Raw genomic sequence first — 23,373 nt, 5'->3', positions numbered from 1 at the left:
GCTGCCAGAATGTAGAAAGGTAATTTATTGATTCGAATATGCTAAATCGATTCAAGTCGATCCACCGCTGTTGCCTCTGCATCTATTCAAACCCGATTGTTTTGCAGGGTATACACGTATTCGTGCTTGAATTCTTGTACAAAACGATGCAGACAAAAAAAAAGACAGCAACATCAAATATGTGGATAATTGAAAGTGAAACACAGTGCAATTCCATTTGCATGTGGGTGTTTGAGTGTGAGCGAGTGAGCGAGTGCTTGGAGTATGAGTGAGTAAGTGTGTTCAGAGGGGACTAATCAAGCGATTCACGCTACGAAGAGGAAGGAGGAAGAGGAGAAGCAGGAGGTAGCTTACATAAATGCTATTCCCCAGATTAGCCTTTGTCTGTGTCTCTCCTTCTTTTTCTCTATCCATCTCTCTCTCTCCACTCTCCACTCTCCACTCGTGTATGGGTCACTCAGTGAATGAATGAATGAATGGGTGTGTAAATCGAGTTAATTAATTATTCATTACCCCCCGTAATCCATATTCGTATTCGGTATTCGGTATTCGGTATTCAGTATCCAAGTATTCGAAAGTGTCTCTTTTAGAGCCGGGTGGTTGGTGCCTGCAAAATGATTTGGATGGATGGACATGGACTGCCTTTTGGAATTTTTGTCACGAACCGAATGATTTGAACGAACTACTTGTACGCTCGTGTGGGCTTCAATTGTGGTACGAGTATTACGGGAATTCGGACATCCACTTGTCAGCTGATTGCGTTGTACAAATTTCGCATAGGTGAACAGATACACTCCTCCAATGATCACAGGGTATTTCCTTGCCGTTTGCCGTTCAAAGGAATCAATCAAGCTATAAATTAATGTCTCGAGTCCCTCTGGTCAGCACAAATGATTGATCCGTGTGTATTTACTGTGCACCCAATCAATGGGGACGGCTTGCGGCCGTGTGGTCTGCCACATAGTTTGAGAGCCACATAAGCCCCAAAACCAAAGCTAAATGCTTCTGCCATGCCACTGGCCTTTGCCTGGGATTCAGCATGCATTCGGAGAATGGGGGGGAAATGATTTTTATGCAGAGACACTTTGTATGGTTCGTTCAGACGAGTCTTTACCGTACCACGGGTACGAGTATGTCTCTGTGCGGTGTGCATATACGTACGCAAAAAATATCCGATAAGTCGAAAAGTGCTACCCCAAACGGAGGGAGGACATACCCCTTAGAGAGGGATACCCCATTCACTCATTTCACTTCCATTTTTCCGATGAACCATCGACTGGCAGACCGACCGACTGTGTGTGTAGTGGCTCCTGTCAATAATCCGATAAAATGCGAATAAGAAAACATTTTAAAGGCAGTCCAGCCTTGCCATGGCTATTGGATACTCTTTTTGGGATTTACTTCAACGATTTTTTACTCAAATTGAATTCGATTCACAAAGAGTGGCACTCGCAACTAATGTAGCCGTTTGCTTATGGGAAATTTGTACAGCAAAATCATCAATCGCACTCTCAGCATTTAGGGCATAAAAAACTCTTCTCATATCATGTGGAGGGGGAGGAGATTCGTCTGGTTTGGGCACCATGGAGTACGGAGCTGGACGAAGCTCGATTGAGCGCTCAAGTGGGTAAATGGTCACGAAGCGTCAAGGATTCTGGGAAGGAGGTGGAGATGGAGATGGAGATGGAATGCCCTCCCCATCCGCATCCACCTTTGACCTCACCATAACTCTCTCTCTCTCTCTCTCTCTCTCTCTCTCTCTGTCTCTCTTGGAGTCCTCTCCACGTAATTGCATAAAAATAAAGGAAAAAGCCGAAAATTGTTCTTCAGTTGACACTGATCTGGCTTTAGGCCCTCCCCCACGCATTGCCCATCCATGCCAGCCTTCTAGGGATGGTGGTGCGGACGGTTCACCATGGCAAACAAGGTTAAGGCCAAATTGGATTGATAACACCTTCGATTATGGCTAAGAAGAGTTAATTGGCCCCGTGCGAGGCCTGACATAAACTGAAACTGGAACAGGAAAGGGCGTGCACACGCACTCGCACTCGCACAATATTTTGACAAAAAGGCGGAGCACTCCATACAAAAAAGCCCAACAAAAAGGTGCGGCATCAGCGAGACATACGCAGCCAAGAGCCAGACAGCGAGACAGCCTTTTGTTTGAACAAAACAAAAACAAGCAAAACGCCCACGCAAATGCCACGCAGCACATCCACCAGACAAAGACGCACGCCCACGGATTCAAATATATTAAATGATTATACATGCGGAGAGTATTTCGTACACACAACATTAATGCTTGCAGTACGAGTTTTCCAGTGTCGTTTTTTTCGTTGTTAATCTCTGACGTTCCTGCGAATAGTTCGATAAAAATCAGCAAAAAACCGCCTCGAATTTATTTTTGAACAATTTGCAGACAAGTATTGCTCTACAGATTTGATTCTATGGTATAGTGGGATGGATAATATTTTTGAATCAGTTCTTGGCTGGCACTTTTCAATGATTATTTTAATATTAATATTAGCTAGGCATTAATCATCTATCTTTGTCTCTATGTCCATGCCCACTCTGTGTGCTGTGTTGGCAAATTTACTCAATCATGCAACAGCTGCAGCAAAGCGGCAAGAGCGGGACATCGACAAGTCAGAAGCCGCAGGACCTCAGCTTCCTGAACGACTCAACGCCGATCTATGTGACGTCCTTCACCAGCAATCAGATCACCTGCTGCAGCTCCACCATGACAACGGCCACGGCGGGCGGGCCCATTTCCGCTCCAATGCTGGCACCCACCACAGCGACCTGCACGATGCCCACGCCCGCCGTCGAGCAGCAGTCGGCCTGCCAGGGAGCCTCCGCGCTGGTGAGTGCCGCTGTGGCAGCGGCCACGGCCGCCGATCGCAACGCCAACAGCACCACCGCAGCGGCCCTCAAGCAGCAGCGGCAGAAGCAGAGCAGCAGCATAGCGGCAGGCAGCTCGACGAGCAGCGCCACCGGACAGATCTACCAGGCGAGCCAGGCTCAGCAGCAGCAGCTGCAGCAACTCCAGCAGCAGCTGGCGGCAGCCGCCGCTGCGGGAAAGCCCCTCCAGGCCAAGTCCCTGCTCGCGAGCAGCCTCCAGCATCTGGCCGAGGAGGTGGACAACGAGGATCTCGACGACGACGACGACGATGTGGACGGGGCCAACTATTGCGGCATCACCTACATCTCGTACAACAACAAGCACGCTCAGCTACCCACGACGACGCTGCCGGCCAGCACAACGCTCCCGGCGGCGGCGGCCACGCTGGCCACTACGGCGGCGATCCACCAGCAGCGGCACCAGCAGCAGACTCACGTCCAGACCCATAACCGCCCGGCACCGCTGCAGCTGTGCGCCAGCGATGTACAGTTCGTGGATGCTGGCACCTCAACATCGCCTCTGCTGGCCGCCACCAGCATTGTGACGGCAGCGGATATCGCCCTGCCGCCCAGTGGCGGCCATTTGCATGGCACAACGACACCAAAGACCGAGTACTCGACGGCCATCTCAAGCGGCCAGCTGCAGCAGGCCTTTGCCGAGTTGCAGTTGCAGCACTCCACGAATAACAACACCTCACATCAGCAGCAACAGCAGCAGCAGCAGCAGCAGCAGCAGCATCACCATCAGCAACAGCAACAGCAAAAGCAGCATCTGCAGCAGCAGCAGCAATCACAGCCACAGCCACAGACTCATTTCCATCAGCAACATTTACTTTTAAGCAACAACAATAATAGCAATAATTCCATCGCATCCAGCGGCATGGCACCAGCAGCGGCCACAGCGGCAACAGCGGCAGCCACAACGGCATCCGTGATGAAGAATTGTGATCTACTGATAGCCAACAATCTGTATCCACCGAGACGAGAGGTGAATTTCCCATCACGCATTTTCTCTCTGATTTGTCTTTGATTTGAATATGTACACACATATATTCAATTAATTATTAACCAACGATACATATTTGATTTACGTTTGATTTGATTTGATTTGACTTTAATTTGGGTGGGTGCAGCACACCCATGCCACTTGGAACTTTTCATCAACCCCAATTTGCCATACGTCTGGGGAGCTGTCAAACTTCGTAATTGGTTTGCTTTCGCATTCGGTTTTTGGTTTGTCCTTTGGTCTGTGGGGGGGTTGACAGTTGCCACCAAAAATATGCATAACTTGCACCCCATTGACAGTTGATATCCGTTCAATATTCGTTTATTGCTTTGCTGTTGCTCTTTCCTTTCTCTCATTGACTTTAACCATTTTGTTTTTACTTATTTTGTGGCCACGCAACGTCGCAACTCATTACCTTGTATGGCAACAACGAGTATGAGTTCTGTTTTAATTCGTTTTCGTTTATTTCGTTGATGATTTTCTCTGTTACACTTACTAAATAATTGCATTCTCTTTTTGATTAAACAGTTACTAGATGACGTCATTGTTCATCAATCCAGCGATGTCCATGCTTTCAACACCAATGTAGCTACAGCCAACAGCAGCAACAATCGATCCCTGCAGCAGCATCAGCAGCAATTGCTGAGTGCCGCCTACGAGCTGCAGCAGCAGCAACTCTTGCAACAGCAGCAGCAACTGCAACACAGTCCCACAAGTAGCATATCAATAGGAAGAACAGAACTTTTATTGGGCGATCAAAGTCTGCGGCAGGACTCCAGCAGGTGAGTCCACTTACAGTTGTACAGCCAGTGTGTCCCTCCCGCGCTGAAAAGTGTAGCCTAAGCGTCAGGCGCAGCACCGTCACAATTCCTCCCCAACTGTTTTGGCAGAGATGCCAGAATCAATGATCCGAAGGATTCCATATGGATAGCGCCATCAAAGACCAAGTAGATGGAGTCTGATGTGGCTGAGAATAATGAGTATGAGTAGATGCAACAGGAGGCATGGTGCAACGCACCTGCAAACGTTTTGATAAATTGTTTTAAGGAGCGCTCATTGGCAGAGTTTCCACAGCATTTGGCCGGGGATTTCTGTTCGGTTTGCAGATTCATTTGTTAAAATATGAATGAATGGGAATGGTGTATTTGGTATGTGGGATGTGGGATGTGGGAATGAGAGTGTTTGTATTTTATGAAGCATTTATTACCTCTCTGGTTGCCTGCTGGTCCCCTGCTGCTCCTTCATCCTGTTCAATGGTCCTCGCATCCTCTAGGTCTGGCTCTGGCTTTGGCTTTCCTTTTGGTCTTCTCCTATTCTGTGTTCTGCGTCTGGCTTTGGCTGGCCTGGAATTTTGCACGCTTCGGAAATACCCGTCAACATGGCAGCATGCGGGCTGCTGCTGCTGCTGCTGCATGGTTGAGTGGGTGAGTGGGTGAATGGGTGGATGTGCCATGGGTGTATGGGTGTATACTCACGGTTGTTTTTATGACTGCTTATTTATTCACTCGCTTCGCTCTGTTCGCTGGGTTTTCCAGCTGGCTGGCTCAGGAGAGTGCCCGGAGCCGAGAGCCGAGAGCCCTCAGCCCAGAGAGGTTATGGCTCCTGGGTCTGGGTCTGGGTCTGGGCCTCGGTCTGTTCCTTCTTCATCCACATCCTTGTGCCACGTTTCGCGTTCCGCCTCTGGCCATCGCTGACATTTTTCACACATATTTCCCAGACTCGCTCACTCTCGCTCTCTCTTTTGCTCGCTCCTTTGTGGCAGGTGCGTCCTCCGTGGCATCGCAAATGAACCTGTTGTGATTTCGCCCGCGGCCAGCAACCATCAGTAGCATAAACTATACACAGCGCCCACCAGCCACCACCAACGTCGGGGAGAGTAGACCACCCTGCCCCTTGGTGGGGCACGTGCGCCATCATTTTATGCTCATTATTAATTAACGAGTTATTTTCCTCGCCCGGTGATGAATATTTATATATTTTTAATCGATTTGCGCCCTTGTTAAGATTGTACGGCGATTGTATTTTGCGCAGTTTGTGAGCCATTATAATGATCTGTGATGAAACGTGATGACTCCTTAGATTATCATTTATCAGCAGAATACAAAAGATAAGCAGAGAGAGCGAAATGGAGAGGGAGAGTAGGTGTATGCCCAGGAGAACCTGTGCCGTGGCACAGCTTCATTTTAGCCCAAATTTTATGCCATTTTTCACATGTGCGTGCAATGCCTTTGTACATACATACACATGTGTACAAATGTCTATACGTATGTGTAGTACGTGGTGTAGGCTTCTAATGATGGTGCAAACTTTTGGCGGTCAGTGTTTGCTGCCAGCCTGAGGCCGCAAGTCCATCAATGACTGGTTGCCGTCTCGTGTCCGTCTCTCGCTTTTCGAGTAACATTTTGAAAATCTGCTGACTTATCACTTGCACACAGAATGGCAGCCAGCGAACGATGTTACACTGCCAATGATGATGATGATGGTGACACTTGATACGGCTTTGGTCGTTGGCGAGGGCGAAAGAGGAACGATGCCGAATCGCACTCGAATTCGAATGTGTCTGAATTATCCACCAGCTGTTGGCTGCGCTGCTCATTTGGGCATGTGGCTGCGACAGGCCGGGCGAGCGGGTTGCACACTGATACACCTGACGAAGCTGTTGTTGTCTGTTGCACAGGCCTCTCACATCCCCCCTCCATTTTGTTGCAACATTCGTGCCACTGCTCTTGGGGCACTCATCACGACCAATTGACATTGACAGCGGATGACATTTCTCTCTGTGTGTGTCTCTTTTTCGGGATTTGTGCAGTCCCAGAAGTTGCAGGAAATGAGAAAGTCAATTGAATTTCATGGCCCATCCTCCTTTCCACACACTTCTGCAGGCTGCATGCAGCAGTGGCAATAGCGAAGTAGCAGCAATGTTTTTCATACTGGACATTTCCAACGTTTTTGCTGGTAGAACTGTGGCCTGCCTGTCAACTGGTTGAGGTGATGTCACGCGATGCGCATTCTACCGATGTTTCTTTCGTGTGGACAACAATTGAAGACGCGACGGAACTGGCCATCACACAGGCAATGTGTGTGCTTCAAATGGATGCCTTGCCATTGGGAGAAAAAAGAGGAAAGCCCCACAGACACACACCATTGGCCAGAACCATTCGACCGGTCGAAGGATATGCGTTTTTAAACCATTACCGTAGTCAAGTGTATCATTCCAGTGGAACTGCCATGCCACAGAACTGCTAATGGATCGCTGCTAGTGGCACTGCATGTGCGAGTCAGTAGGGTTTAGTAGCGACAATATATCATCACTCCAAGACAGCAACTTAAAATGTTGTATCTACATTTATAGTCTTTGATTTCGTGTGTTCAAAGAAACTCTGTTCGAAATGATCTTTGGTCTACACCAAAGCAACTGCGGCTCTCAAACTGTGGACACGGGAGGGATCAATCTTTGGACGTTCTTGCTATCTTTGGCATGCCAGCCATGTAGCCCTGTTTCTGTAGCCATACTGCGGGATGGCCTGGATAGGGGCTCTGACTCTGCGGTCTCTCCCGCCATCGTTCACGTCCACCGACCGATTGATACGCGAGGCACGCGCAGGCGCAGCATTTCTGTGGGTTTTTTGTTGAGGTTTTGTTGAGGTAGGACTTGGCTTGGTCTTGTGCAGATTAGAGAAGAGGAGCGGAGGGAGGTATGTGGCAGAAGCAGAACCCAAGAATCAGAAGTAGAAGCAGAAGCAGAAACAGAGACACACACAGACAATGGATGGATGGGATGGTCAGGTCAGTGTTTCCCATGGGGCCATGAGAAATCAATTAAAGGTGCCGGTGCTCCGGCATCCTAAGCCCTTTTTCTTCTCCTCCTTCTCCTTCTCCTTCTCCTTCTCTCTCTCTCTCTCTCTCTCTTTATCCCTATCCCTCTGTGTGTTTATAATCTGGCTAGCCAAAAATGTAATTAAATCATTAATTTCCTGTCGTTAGGAGCCACAGAGTTGCCAGAGCACTATTAACGAAAAGTAGACACATGGCCAAAAGGGCCGCCCTCCCTCTCTCTCGCTCACCCCACATCTGCAGATGTGTGCTCTCCAGAGTCGAACTAGAAAAGAGAGTGGGTGAGAGAGGGAGCGAACGGTGGAACAGTGTGAGTGTGGGAGAGAGAGAACCAGCAGACGACCAGACGCAGAGGACCTGCAAGTTATTTTAAAAGCACAAAACTAAAGAACAAACAAAAACAGGCAACTCGATGACATTACGACTGCAAAAGTACCGACTACATGGATACTATATTTAATTCACTGAGAGTGAAAAACTAGGAACAACAAATTGTGCTTGAGAGACAGTTGTTTAAGATTTCGATTTTCTCTCTATAATATAAATAAATCTTCGAAACTCTTCGGACTTAGTACTGATCTTAAACACCCCTGGGACTCGTTCTGCCTGTTGCTACGGAGCATCATACCCTTGTTCTGTTTCTTATGTTGCGAGGGTATCAAAAGTTGGAAAAATATAAAATGAAATATGTACATACATATGTATATGGGTTTGTGGGTGTAACTTGAGATAAATCCGTTGTAATAATTCTGAGCAACTCTGGGATTGTGGAACGGAGCGAGGCGACGGCCCCTCCTCATAGAGACTGGTTAAGGGGGGCAGTCGGGGCGGAGGACAAAGGCAAACGGCGACCCAAATGATGCCCCACAGGCTCTGGTAGACAAGCACACGCAAACAGAGCTCAAGTGAGCCTCAACTCAAGTGTATGTGTGTGTGTGTGCGTGTGTGTTCCTCAATGTTGATTGTATCTTGTATCTTTGGAGGATGCTTCTCTGTGCTGTGGTTCTCGTCTCCTCCTTCTATTCGTTCACTCTCTCTCTCGCTCTTTCTCGCTCTCTCTCTCGTACACAATGAGAGCTTACCTTTGTGTGGGCTTTGTTTTGCTTTTGCTTCTCTCGCACTCTCCGTTCTCTATTTTACGTGTCGTCCGCCTGTGCTCTTTGCTCTGCCTTTTGCCACAGGTATGGGGACGGATCCTCTGTGCAAAGAGGAATATGAAGTAAAAAGGTAAAGAACAAAAGACAAGGGCATAGGGCTGCAAAAGAACAACGGTATTCAAAAAGGGAGGCCCATGAAAAGTCAGGGGAGCAACAGGAGCCGAGAGGAGCTGTGCGATACCTGTTGCTTTGGCTATGATCTCCGATGACCTGTAATCCAGACCTAGGAATGCTACCTGCTTCACTCCCACGAAACGATCTTTCTTCCTTACTCTCTGTCTCTCTCTCTTCTTGTTTGTTCCTCTGCGACCAAGATGTGTGTTTGAATGAGGTGCGGCACTGCTTCTTTTCGCTCTTACGATCGTATCGAGAGAGCATTCTCATATCTGTAAATGCACCCTGGAATGGAGCTGCGCGCGTCATGCAAGCAGCCCCCGAGTAGCTGTCTCAGTCGCAGCTTCTCTTCTGCTGCCTTTGGACTGGAGCTGAAGCTGGGACAGGGCCAGGGACAGGGGCATACATATACATAAGTATGTACATACATCGCTGGCTGTTGAGTCACGTCACGAATACACACCTCGAGGCAGGGGCCCTGCCTTTTGTTCTTTTTGTATGCCACAATAGGCTTAACCAGATACCTGTACATCTGTGTTTGTATGTTTGTATTTTTGTATGGGGATGCGTGTACTCGCTTGTATGCATGTGTGTACATATGCATGTATGTATATTTGTACCTGCTGCTCGCTCAATTGCCTTTACCTTAGTTCTGCTACTTCTGCTGCAGCTTCATGTTGCACTGCAACCTGGTCTTGGGATACCCTTTCCGGGCAAGAAGGTGAAACGACACTGAAAACTAGAGAAAATTCATCAGTTACAGAGTCAGAGCGAAGTAATGACTAGAGGATTCTTCACACCATTTGCTGTTTAGGGCACAAAATTCTTTCCGGAGAATTGCTTTTCACCTTGTATATTTGCGGATTTTTCCCACAAATCTGTGTACCGTGCAAATATCTGGGCAATTGTCCATAAATATGTAGATCCTAAGAGTATTCCAAAGTCGTGGTTCATACTCCCGCTAGAGTTCTTCTCTATTTCGACAAATTATTTGTCTTCTTCTCTTTTTCTTTTTTGCCTGGCAGTTGTTGCTTTTGGCATTGCTATTCCTATTCCTATTCCTACATTCCCTTTCCTTTGCTGCCTCCTCAACCATCCTTCGGCCGTTGGCCGACACACACAATTGAGATGGAATATTCGCAATTTGCTCAGCTCTCACATGTGCATGTATGTACATATGTACGCATGTATATCCTTGAGGTGATTAAGCGCGCTGCACTTGCGCTGCTTTGCCGGACGACAGGTAACAAAGAGAGAGAGAGAGAGAGAAAGAGGGCGAAGACCCAAAGCGCTCTCCAAACACACCAGAACACACACACACACACACACGTCATGCTCTGCTGCTCGCTCTCGCTTGCGCTCCCTCTGGTCATCCATGCACTCACTATCACCTATCCCTATCCCACTCTTGTTTGCTCTCTGTGCCCGCTCTCTTTTGGCCTGAACGACGACGACAACAACAGAAGCAGCGGAGTGGCGGCGGGGTTTTTGCTGTTTTTATTTTCCAGCTCGGCTTTCAGTGTTTTTTTTATTTTTGTGTTCAGTCTTGGCTGAGACTTTGTTCGTGTGTGGAGGGTAAAAACGCGTGCTACCATACCAAAGTGCAACCACAATTACATCAACAGCAACAGAAAATAACAACAGAAATAACAGTAATGTGGCGACAAATAGTGGAATATTGAACATGCAACTGCAATTTGCCGTTAGAGAGCGGTACGATCGATACGACCCCCCTCTCTCTCTCCCTCTCTCTCTTTCTGCATCTCTCTTTGATTGCAACAGCAGCAGTAACAACAACAACAACAACAGTTAGAACTCATTAAACTGCAATTAAAAGAGAGAAAGAGGAAGAATTACGTTTGAAGAAGAGGAAGCGGCAGCGATAGATAGGGCGCAAACAAAAACAAACAAGAAGCGGCTCGCTGCTCTCAGCGTTGCCAGATCGAATGCAGATGTACTTCTTCTGCAAAAGTGAAAGAAAGCAAGTGCGCTCGTGTGTGTGTGTGTATGTGTGTGTGATAATGTGTATCCGTGTGGACATGCAACGGGCAGCAACTGTAATGGCTACACTGAACAAAAGTGGGCAGCATTAGATGTCTGAGTATCGTCTGGGACTTTCACACAAATCCATCCAATTACGATACACTAACATTTCTAACCCTCGATGATCACCTTTCTCAGAATCAATTCAAGTACAAACATTAAAAGTACATCCTTGAAAGCATACAATTCCATTGAACTGGTGAAATTATACAAAGAATAATCTTTTAATATGTGATTTTCAAGACTACTTTGTGCTGTTTTCTTATGTGATAACTAGTTCCCATTAATCAACGTCCATTTGCTTTACTTAAGTGCTTAAATGAATAACTAATAAAGTTTTCTAAGTCCATTGGACATGCATTTAATAACATAAGTTTGTTCTGTAAGGAAAACAGAAAACTGCGACATCAAAATGTTTGGGAAAATGCTGGAAAAAACAATTACGAGAATTACATTTTGTTACTGTGCATTGCTGCATTTGTGGCATGGTTGCTTTGCTGTTGCTGTGGCTACTGTGCCACACAAATTTCCATTCGAAAGTGTTTTTTGTTTTGTTTTAAATCATAAAATGCCCAAAGTCCGAGAGAAAGAGAGAGAGAGAGAGAGAGAGATCGAATTCGCTTTGCAGTTGCCATGGCGCAGGCGTTACTGTTGTTGGTTTTTGTTGCTTAATTAATTTATTAAATTTTTTTATTGTTTTGCTTTTGTGCATTCGCGTGCGTGTGTCTGAAGGCTGAAATGTGTGAACCCAAAAGGAGAAGCCCAAAGAGCAGCTTGAAAAGATTATAAAAATATAAAGAGTGAAAGAGTGTCACAGCGAGAGAGCGAGAGAGAGAGAGAGATAAAAATAGAATACAAATAGAGCCAGAGGAGCAGCAAAGGATTACGGAAATGCGCATCCTAAAGCAATGGTGAGTGTTGGACAGTGCTGGAAAGTCACATTCCATTGGTGGTACATCGAGAAGAGAGTAGAGAGAGCGAATCCTTTTGTGGATCCTGAGCAATGGATGATCTTTCATCATATCAATGCCACGACTTTAATAATTCAATAATAATAATATCTGCAGGAAGTGCATAGACCAAACCTAACATATCTATCGAATTTGTACGCTTAGGGGAGCTCTCACATCCCCCTGACCCAACCCACCACAAAACACTACACATAAAATAATCGTATTTCGTATGCAAAACATGACACAATTCGTGGTCTCAGGCGTAGCCCCAGCCCCAGCCCCAGCACCAACTCCAGTCCCAGCCCTAGCCCGAAGTGCAGTCATACATAATTCACTCGAAAAGTATCTGCACGAAAATAACGATTTCCTATAATCTACTATATATGATACTTACAATGCGATACGATCCCCATAATTACATAATCGCTTTCGTGCACATTTATTGGCGAAAATGCCATAACCGAGAGAGAGAGAGAGAGCAGGAGCGAGCAAGGGAGTGGAAGAAACACTCGTCTACTTGCCACAGCAACTCACATTTCGCCAGTGGTCAGAGTTTCTCACCTGGTAACAGGTGAGGCGGAGAACCCTCAGATACCACTACCACCACCTGGCATTTCCATTTCCACTCCCCGCCGAGGCACAACGAGACTGAAGAAAAGGCGCCAAGGGAAAAGTCTTGGCATTACTTTGTGGTTAAAGGAAAAGCAGAGTGAGGATGTGGATTGGAATTGAATGAAAGATAGTGCTGACCAGAGACCACAGCTATGAAATCTGCACAATTGCAAACTGCCTCTACGCCTCGACTCCTCCTCACCAACCACCCACCCACCACAACAATAATTCAAGCAGTTTTGCAGTAAAGTCGAATGTGAAAGCAGGAAACCAAATGGACCAAAAGAACGGAGTACATGGGATCGAGCGGGGCCGCCAGTACTAACAATAGAATGGGGTTTGTGGGTGCCAAGAAATATTGCATAGGCGATTGATAGTTATAAAGATATTTGCTTGCTGCCACTGTCACTCTATCCATGCTCGATGCACAGCCTTTAATAATAATATTGCACTGGTAACTGGTAGTGCCACGCCAGATGGTGACAAGGACACTTGTGTTTACACTTTCAATTGCAGCGAGAAAAAACAAAACACCAAGCAAGGCATTGTGTACAATGGAAGTGCACAAAACTTTCAACTTTAGCAATGTAATATAAGCATTTTTCCACTCTACTTGCAAAACAATCAATAGAACAATCGAGAGAGCAGGCAACCGGCAAACGGCAAACCGGCAATCAATTAAGTTTCATTTCATTCTCAAAATGGGAAAAATGAATTCAACTGTAGTTTAATTGGTACGCCCCCCCACATTATCGTTCCCTCTGTTACAACATTCGGGATACCCCTGAAATCGTATATATTTTGGATGTTACATGTACTTGCTCTGTGATATTGATGTTCAGAATTAACGACTCCATTTCCCTGCCGTTCTGAAAGTGATCCCAATGTGGAAAAGGAATCATTTGAATAGAATGCAAGGAAACAGAGGCCGCTGTGTGGGTCAGATGAGTGTTAACAATCGTAACGAGGCAAAAGTCACAGTTGTAATGAATTTCCCAGGTGCGATTCGTATGATGAATGAATGACTGGGTGGATGGATGGATGGATGGATGGGTGGATGGGTAGATGGGTGTGTTGCCTGGTTACTGTTGTGAGTGCATTCACGATGATGGTGCAGATCCCGCCTCCCCATTTTCTGCTCTGTTCGGTTCTCCCTTTGTGTTTAGCTTTTAATTAATTCTTAAGAAATGCTCCCAGCCGCTGGCTCCACCTCCACCTCCAGCTTCAGGCAGAACGCCTCCTCTCCTCTTCTCTCCACCACCCACAGGCTCACTTGAGCTGCAGCTTGAGTTTCGCAGTGAAAACTTTACCCGATGGATACACGCACACAGATGCTCCTCGAATTCATTCTCCTGCCATTTGGAATTGGAGAGCGAACCACTTGAGAGAGAATCTACCGAGAGACGAGAGAAGTTCTCAGTTCTGAGTTCTGAGATTCGAGTGCAAGTGTAATTGAGCGGCAATCGAAGATGCAAATTGCAAATTGTAAAAATACCCCAAAGCGGGGCAGGTGGGTGATGACGATGAGCAGGGGGAACTGTGGGGACACTGTGGGGATGTGGCAAAAGAGGCACATTACTTTGGCTTGGCTTTCGGTTTGCAACAAGAAGGATGCTCATAGGGCGTGAGACTGCTGGTATTTCCCCCCCACACCATGGCGACTTTCGTGAATAATTCAATTGCAAATCAAATCAAAGACGAGTCGCTCTCTCTCTGCGTGTCTTTCTTTGGATTGTCTCTGATTTGCTGTCACTTTTCATGGATGGTTTATCCCTGCCGCCATCCATAATCAGCTTTAAAGTTAATTTTGGTTTTCTTTAGTTGCTTCCTTTGGGTTCAGGTTGGGAGCAGGCATTCCACAGTCTACCTGCTGCTCTTGAAAGGGAGGAATAACTCAGTTTTTCCAATTAAAATTCCATTTTGAAGTTGCATTGCTGGATTCTCATCGCCATTGTGGCACCGCAGTCACTCCACAATTAGCTTGAAATCGAGTTTTGTTTTGTTTTGTTTTCTCTGCGTCACACCCACAAATTCTGGTCTACCTGCTGCTGCTGATGCTTCATCGGGATGTGGGGAGTGGCAGTGTGCAGAGTGGCAGCGTGGCAGAATGGGGTCCCAGAGATTCCAGAGCGAGTGTGACTCATGCTCATGCCACCACCAATACTCGTTGCCACAATGAGAACAACTTCCGCCTGTGGCAGGGACAGAGAGCAGCAAATAAGCCTCTTCCGGTGCACACCCTCCACAGCGGACTGCTATCAGGTGCAAGTGCGGCAGACACTTGTTGCAGTTGCAAGCTCTCAAGCATGAACTCAGCTATAACAAACAAAAAAATACAAAAAATATCGTTGATCATCATTGGAATGAAGGGGCCACCGCCAAGGGAGTGTGCGTTGTGTGTGTGGGTGAAAGCGGGATGGCTTATCAGTGTCTCTGTCCCAGTCCCTGCCTCCGCAACTCTTCTCTGCACTCTCCACTCTCCGGTCGATGGCCAGAAACAATTAACTTGTCGCATGTGGCTGTCATGGCACCACGGGGCAGCAATGCCAACAATGCAGAATGTGTGTCGCTGTTCTGGTCATTTGCTGATATGACAAGAGAAATATGCAATCACACACAGATACACACGCATACAGATACACAAAAAGAGAGAAGCACGCACACAGATACAGATACTGGAAATGCAAAATACATTTAATGGCTTCCCCGTATACCCGTGTGTCCTGCATTTATCTATTATTTATATCTTTCCGTCCATCCATCCGTCCCTCTGCCATCACCTCACCACCTACTTTCCCCCTCTGTCATGCACTGCACGAAAAAATCCACTGAAAGCACCAAGCAAACTCAAGATATCCACACGGGAATCGAACTTCAAGATGGATTCATGGCTAGAAGCAAAGTGGAAGCTCTCTGGGGCCCATTCCCACATTTGCAGATGAAAGTGATTCCACTGATTCCATTTACTGCTATCCGTTTGCTTATGGGACATTTGTACAGCAGTTATAACGATTCATTCTGGCTGCCAGTCGAATTTTGGGGCACTTACTTGAAGCTAGAGATCCAGAAAGTGGCTTCTTTTTGTTTGCTTCAGTGTAGCATCCCTGGCCATCCCTCCGTCCTCCCTGGACTGTTGTTGTCTGCCTAATGCCAGAGCCATCATCGATGTGGAAGCGTTTCGGGTCGTGTCGTGTCGTGTCGGGTGGGGTTGAGTAGAATGTGGGCATTGCCCACTTGACGACTGACAGCCTTAGCAATTGTTGTGCTTTTCCCGTGTGCTCCAATGCCGTGCTCTCTGCTCTCTGACCATCCCAATGGGTTATTGATGATCCCCGGGATACCGTCGGAACGGGCCAACGGGATTAGTGGGTCTCTGTCTAGAGAGGACGAGATAGAGAGAGAGAGAGAGAGAGAGGGAGACTGACTGCTATGGCACAGATACCCCGTACAGCCAACCACGTATTTGTCCATTAGCTGGACATCAATCATGATAATTGCCTGCTGCTGCTACTGCTGCTGCCCGTCTGTCCGGCTGTGAGATTTGCGTTTGTGTTTGCGTTTATGTTTGCTGAGGTGATTGTCAGCCAGCTGCCGGCTATGAAACTACATAATTGAAATGTCCACTGCAATAAGCCAGCATCAACCGTTCCGTTCCATTCCGTCCCCTCTGTACATTAATTCTAATGATCAACTAACGGATTCATTTGATTGCTAAATGAATGTTGGAACACACCTTCCAGCTACAAATGCCAATTCAGGGGATGGACAGCATGTTGGATGTATCGAAATAAAATCGATTGACCGACCGATAATCGATTGTATCTCTTCATATTTTTCCTCCACATCTTTGGCATCTTTCTGTTGCTGTTTTTGTTATTTTCAACCTTAGGGTAGGGTCGGGTAGGCAGGCTCTGTACTCGATGTCAGAGCCAACGGCATTTTAATTCGTTTATGATTCCCACTCACAATCGCACTCACATTTATATTCCCTTCGCTTACTCTCCCTCTCTCGCTCTCTCTGTCTTTCTGTCTCCCTGCTGTTAAGCAAATTTAATTGTCACCCTGGATGCCGCAAGTCGCATGCCTCTGGCCATATCGTTCCGCCTGCATTCCGCCAGAAATCGGTGTTTAATGCATTCCTCCAGTTCGATTGAACGGCAACGTGGGGGCTGGGATTCTATAAATAGAATTCAACAAAATGGCACACTTAGGGCGGGGGGTGGAACTGGAACAGGACAGTCCTTTTGCTGGACAGAGACTGTCGGCGGCGTTGATGAAGCTGGAGCTGGAGCTGGTGCTGTGAATGACGTTCACCGGGAGGCAGTGCGTGGTCGTGGAATCAGCTCAATGTGCGGGGCTTTTGCTGCACTTGTCAGGATATTCAAGACCCAGCTGCTGGAATTGCTTTTGTCGTGCTGCAACGCGCAGGCCACACCATCAAATCCACTTTGTCAATTAGCCCCCAGGTTTTCAGCGCCCCATAATCCAAAAGTCGAACATATTAAGGCGCAAATTGCCTTTCCTCGAAAATGAAAAGCTGTCAGCAACGTTGCAAGGGGAAAAGCGTCTAGGGCTGAAAGAGTTAACAAAAAAAAGAAGGACAAGCTTCAAAAGTTTCATGAAAAGTTTGGTGGAGTCAGATCCTCTTTGCTCATAATTGAAAACTTTTTGAAATAATAAAGGACGTCCACCGCCCCGTGGAATAGCTGTACCTCCTCGCCTGTGCCAGGCTGTCAGCCTTTTATCTTTTGTAAGCAGCCACACAGTGCAGCTCAAACTGTGCCTGTTTGAGAGCCTCTGAAATGGCGAGATGGAGATCTCCCATGGGATTGCCTCGGAGCCATCCGATGAATCGAGATGCAAAAATCGTAACTTTTGCCGAGACTTTTATAGCGCTCTTTTTCAATTTCTTTCCCCCCCCCCCCCCCCATTTCCTTCACTAATGCAATTCCCTTTGCTCATTTCCATCAATTCCCATGAACAGGAATCGCCGGCGCTCCGGCTCAAGCATTGTTGTCCTGGACGGTGATGACCTGAAGCCATGCCTCCCGGATGATTATATAAGTGGACAGCATCATCACTTGCAACAGCAGCACCCGCAGCATCCACAGCATCCGCAGCATCCACAGCAGCAGCAGCAGCAGCAGCACCACTATCGCACGCATTCGAGTGACCTCAGAGAGATTGACCAGGAAATGCTGACCATGCTGTCCGTGAATCAAGATAACGGTTAGTAAACACAGCTATTTATTTTATATATTTTTAGCTATAATATTTATCTCTTATTGTAGGACCACATCGTGAGATGGCCGTCGATTGTCCGGACACGTTCATAGCGCGCAACAAGACGCCACCCAGATATCCGCCACCCCGTCCACCGCAGGTAAGCAAACAACAGCAAAAAACAACAAGAAAAACCCAAAAAACCAAGTAATAACACACACCTAAAAACCCACCAAACACCAACACTAACAACAGCACCACTTAACACCACTAAGCTAATGTTTGAGAGTAACCAAAATAATGGAAGGTAGAACCCCCCACAGACCCCGTAGTAGATCCAGACCCAACCCACCCAAAACCAGTGCATAAAAAATATAGAAACCTAAGAACTAAATAACTTAAAAACCTAAACCGAAATAACTACCAAAAACAACAACAACAACAACAACAACAACAACCACTCGCTTCATTCCACACTCAACCACATTCATACTCACATGTCATGCATTTCATTCATTTTCTTTTCAAAAAACCAAAACCTGCACCACTAAAAACCATACACACACATATGCACACACACACACACACACACACGCACACAGAAACATAAAACCACCATCAAGAAAACCAACACCAACACCAAGAACACCAACACCAACACCAACACCAACACCAACACCAACACTACAACCTCAACCACCTCCACCATATCGACATTCCATAATGATGATCATGCTAACAAATTGTTAATTGTTGCATATCATTCTTCACATGAACATGAACAACAACAACAACAACAACAAAAACATGAACACCATCATCAACACACAACAACAACAACTAAAACAACAACAACAATTGTTGCAACCATCGATGATGATGTTGCCACACAAAATCTGTTCAATCAAAAACAACAAAATAAATTGGAACAAATTGAAAACTATGAAAATTGTCTACAATTGGAACAACAACAACCACAGACAACAGTGGCGACAGCAGCAGCAGCAGCAGCAGCAGCAGCAACAACAAACACAACCACACAAGTGGCTGAACAGCAAACGCCATGCAACAATAAGTTGCAACAACAGGCAGCGAGCAATAGCAACAGCAATAGCAACAGTGGCAGCAACAACATGGCAGATGATTACCTCTGTGTGGTGGATGGCGGCCTCTATCGCAGCCAGGACTCTGGCTCACCCACGTCGACAGGCACCTTCGACGAGGTCCTGAGCAAGCATACCCTGGACTCCTTCGGCAGCATTGCCTACCGCCACTTGCACCAGCAACAGCAACAGCAGCAGCAGCAGCAAGCGACGAGCAACGGCAACAGCAGCGGAAGTGGAAGTGGAAGTGGAACCACTGCCACGCCCAGCAATGGGCAGCCGCCAGTGGATGATCAGACATTGGCGAGTAGCAATACGTGCCACACAAGCAACAGCAATTCGCTGAACAGCAGCAACAGCTCCATGCACACCAGCAACAGCAACAGCAGCCACATTGCCAGTGCCGCCTCCTCCTCGCTGACTAACCCCACCAGCATCAGCATCAGCAACAGCAACGGCAGCAGCTCGACCGTGCCCGATGACCTAAGCCTTGCCCCACCCGGCTATGAGCCAGTGGTGGCACTGCTGCCCAGCCTGCCACCGATGGCCAAGCACAGGGAGCTGCCCGTCGATGTGCCCGACAGCTTCATCGAGATCGTGAAGACAGCGCCGCGATATCCGCCGCCGGCGCATCTCTCCTCGCGCGGATCGCTGCTCTCCAATGGCAGCGCATCCACGGTCCAGACCACGCTCTCCTCGCTGCCACCTGCCACTGTTGCCACCGTTGCCACTGTTGCCACCGTTGCCACCGTTGCCACTGTGGGGGCTGCAGCTGGCACTGCCACTGCCACGGCAACGGCAACTGTTGCTGGCGGCAGCAGTGGCATAGGCATAGCCGGCGATGCGAAGCGGGTGTCCGATGAGGTATACCACATTGTATTTGTACTTTGAATTGAATCTCTCTCGCTCCCCCGCTCTGTCTCTTTGTATTTCCATCTTTATCTCTACCTCTACATCTATCTGTATCTCTGCATCTCTGTATCTGTGTCCACAGTTTCCCTGTGCCTAGTTTTATCTACAAGTTTCTCTATCTCGTAGTTTCTCTTGATATACCTAAATATGTAAGTGTGTAAGCGGATTGTGTGTCCATGTCCCTGTTGATTGTCCCACAATCGCATCTGTGTCCTGGAAGTGGGAGGCATATCCTCTGGGAGCCAGGGACTCTGAATCTTTTCGATAACAACTGTCGGTGTATCGAACATCGATTACTAATCGATTAAATCTATCGACCATACATCGAAGCTTGCGTTTTGTAGGAGTGGATAGAAAAGTCGTAAGCCTTTTTTTCTGACTAATTAGCGTTGACCCACCCCCACCCCAACCTCGCAGCAACCTAAAGCAGGTCGGACATTGTGCCACAGTTGACCCCGAGGCGGAATGTGGCATGTGGCACAGACCACCCATCCAACCCCTTTCGCAATCGGTTGGCCTAATTCGTGGCATTAGAGCCGCAGCACTGGCCTCGTTAGCAGTGGCCTAATCCAAACATAACCAGAAGAGGACCACGACAAACACCAAAGCCCAACCCCCACCATCATCCCAGCCCCCGTCTTCAGCCGCCCTTTCACGCTCAGTGAGGGGTGGTTGGGGGCTCAGAGCTCCCGCTGTGCCGCCTGTTCCCGCTGCTTATTTCATCATTTGCAGCTCTCTCCCTCTCTCTGGAGCTCTCGCTGTACCCTGAGCACTCTCTGAGCTCTTTCAGGCGATGAAAAATAAATGCCATTTATATGAAATTGCTCTCGATTAATTTTCCAATGGCTGCAGAACAAAAGCGAAACAGAGACCAAAAGAAAGAGAGGGAGAGAATAACGCTTTTCCTTTCATTCCTGCAGTATCTGTATCTCTGGTATGTTGCTTTTGCTGTCCTTCTCCCTCTTTTTAAAATCTTTTCCTTTATTCATGGCTTTGGCAGAACAGCACAGCTGACAAACAGACAGACAGACGGACAGACAGGCAGTGAGACAATGCACTGAATGAAAGGAATCAAGAGAGTAATTGCATTTATTTCCCGAGTGTATTCCTTCGAGTCACTCTAAGCTCCAAGTTTCAAGCGCTCGGAGCAAATGACACCCACAAAACTTTAAGAGCAGTGTGGGAGGAAGCTTAGATGCTCTCTCGATACTTCTACCCAGCCATGGTTCGTTCTTATGGCAGCTATATGCGATATGCCCCCCCCAAAAGTGGCTCGAGAATGGTCAAAGAACATCCACACAACGTACAGCAGAGGGATATCTTAGAGATATCCGGTAAGAGACTAGCGATGGTTCCCTTGGCACTCACTCACTTGATTTGCAAAAGGATTAAGCTGCGAAATGTTCAAGGCCGCACCGGCTTTGAAGCTTTCCTCATTTACTTCTCAATTTAAATGCCTCGTGTAGCAGAGTTATTCGCATTATTCGATGATGTTCTTTAAAGTGGATATTCCCTTTCGGAAATTTGGCATATCCGAGTCAGATACTTAGTTAGAATTAGATGAAAATAGATTAACTTACGAAATTGAAGCGTTTACTGACTCCGAATATATTCGTATTTAGCTTACAGTCATGCAGATGACATACATTTTGTTTTTGGACAGTCTATTTTGTACATTTGGCATGTGCTTCTGGCTATTCGATGAATGAAATTCCCAAGCACTCAGATTGACTTTGTAGAAGCATCCAGATGCATCCAATTATCCAAGGCCTCCCGAGGAGAAATCCTATAATCCGGGGAGGGCTTTTTGTTTCTCATTTCTCGCTAGTCTGTCATCCATCTTGCAGGGGGGATGGGGAATTGCACCCAACATAGAACACACAAAATCCATTAAAAAATTAATTCTGAAAATCATCGGTCACACACAGAAGCATAAAACAACACACGCACAAACACACACATACACACACACACACAGACAAACTGAAGCACACACATACTCGTAAATACACGCACATGTGTACATGTGAATGAACAGTAATCAAATAAAACTGATGTGGAAAATCGCGTTATCCCTACAGCTCAATGGCAATGCCAAGCCCGTGCCACCGCCCCGGGATCATCTACGGGTGGAGAAGGATGGGCGGCTGGTCAACTGTTCGCCCGCCCCCCAACTGCCGGATCGCCGGGCAGCGGGAAATGGCAACGGCAGCAGTGGCAGCCACAGTCAGCAGCACCATCTGCAGCAGTTGCACCTCCATCAGCAGCAGCTGCACCACCAACAGCAGCAGCAGCAGATCGCCCAGATTGTGGAGCCCACTCTGGAGCAGCTGGACAGCATCAAGAAATACCAGGTGAGTGGAGGCTTTCAATCTCAAAATGTTAAGTATTTTTTAGCGGCGCCTGCGGGATAGGCTATGAAAATGTTCAAATGCTAAGAAACTCCACCAATGAATGCAAAACTGTCGGTATCCATGGGGAAGCAGCTTAAAGGGGTTTCCTATATAACTGTTCTATTTGTGTACATATAAATTACATTCTTCTTTGCTTTGGTGCATTTAAGTAGAACTAGTTTGATATTTCGATTGTCGAAATTTGAAGTGTCTCTGGAAGCGCTCTTTATGCAGTCGATGTGTTAAGGGGGATTTCAGGTGATCTGCTGATGATGTTTCGTGATCCACTGTGATCTACTGTACCTCCACAATGTTGTTACTCTCAACGCGGTTGGGCTGCCAGGTCAGTCTTTTCGATTGTGCTTTGTGGTTCCGTGGGCTCCGTTTGCTGCCCTGCCTCATTGACATGCATCACATGTAGCCGCGTAGCCTTTCCCTCCCCCGCCAACTACTCGCACCCACGGGTCCACTCGGCCCACACCTTGCCCTTTTCACTGGTTAACGGCAACAGAACAAACGCTCTTTTGTTCTTATATTTGTGTGTGTGTTGGGGCAACACTTCCGGTTCGTTTGCTGGTTTTCTCCACTCCTCTCCTCTTCTTTTGTTTGTTATTTGCTCTCCAGTTTTGTGGACATTGACCACAAGTGCAGTGGCTCTCGAACTTTAAGCTGTACTTAAACAGAGACAAGGGTGTGGGGGGCAGGGAGAATTTTGATTTGCCGCGACCTCTGGACCTGGACCACCATTACATTTAACTAGTAAAACTATTAAAAAACTTTTACCGCGCCACAAGACAATACCACCAAGGGGCGGGACGTGGCCAGGTGTGGGTGCTGAGGCGGGTGCTGCTGCTGGTGCTGGTGCGCTGTGGCAAGGTATGCTGGATTGTAATGCCACAGAGGGCAGGGGAAAGGGTGTTGATAGAAGGGCGTAGCTGTTTATACGGAACTACGGCTTAAGGGCGCGGGGATCGTGGGGGTCGTGAAAAAAAAGTTCCTCAACAACTTTATCCACTGCGTCAAGCGGTGGGTGGAGCGCCTGCTGGAAGGGGAGAATGTATGTGCTCTAGGAGGGGACTGCTAAATGTTTGGGGGGGGGGGGGGGGGGGGGGGGGGGGGGGT

At 47.4% G+C, this 23,373-nt stretch overlaps 1 protein-coding gene across 9 annotated transcripts in view; it reads left to right on the top strand.

Annotated features, from left to right (window-relative positions):
- LOC117590548 overlaps positions 1–23,373 on the top strand; it is a 57,406-nt gene that overhangs the window by 22,692 nt on the left and 11,341 nt on the right. The window contains exons 5-11 of one of the 9 annotated variants that reach the window (XM_034283278.1): positions 2,612–3,889; positions 4,436–4,689; positions 17,605–17,849; positions 17,912–18,003; positions 18,824–19,660; positions 19,697–19,810; positions 21,940–22,212. In XM_034283278.1, the coding sequence (XP_034139169.1) occupies positions 2,612–3,889; positions 4,436–4,689; positions 17,605–17,849; positions 17,912–18,003; positions 18,824–19,660; positions 19,697–19,810; positions 21,940–22,212 (3,093 nt within the window). Of the gene's footprint in view, positions 1–2,611; positions 3,890–4,435; positions 4,690–11,796; positions 11,967–17,604; positions 17,850–17,911; positions 18,008–18,823; positions 19,811–21,939; positions 22,213–23,373 lie in introns of those variants that run through there. The other 8 variants (XM_034283286.1, XM_034283277.1, XM_034283287.1 and 5 more) reach the window with 8 other exon arrangements.

The sequence above is a fragment of the Drosophila guanche genome, unplaced genomic scaffold (genome assembly GCF_900245975.1).
Source record: "Drosophila guanche unplaced genomic scaffold, DGUA_6, whole genome shotgun sequence".
NCBI lineage: Eukaryota > Metazoa > Arthropoda > Insecta > Diptera > Drosophilidae > Drosophila > Drosophila guanche.
The sequence above is the reverse complement of the archived record's forward strand: the minus strand, read 5'-3'. Positions and strand labels throughout refer to the sequence as shown.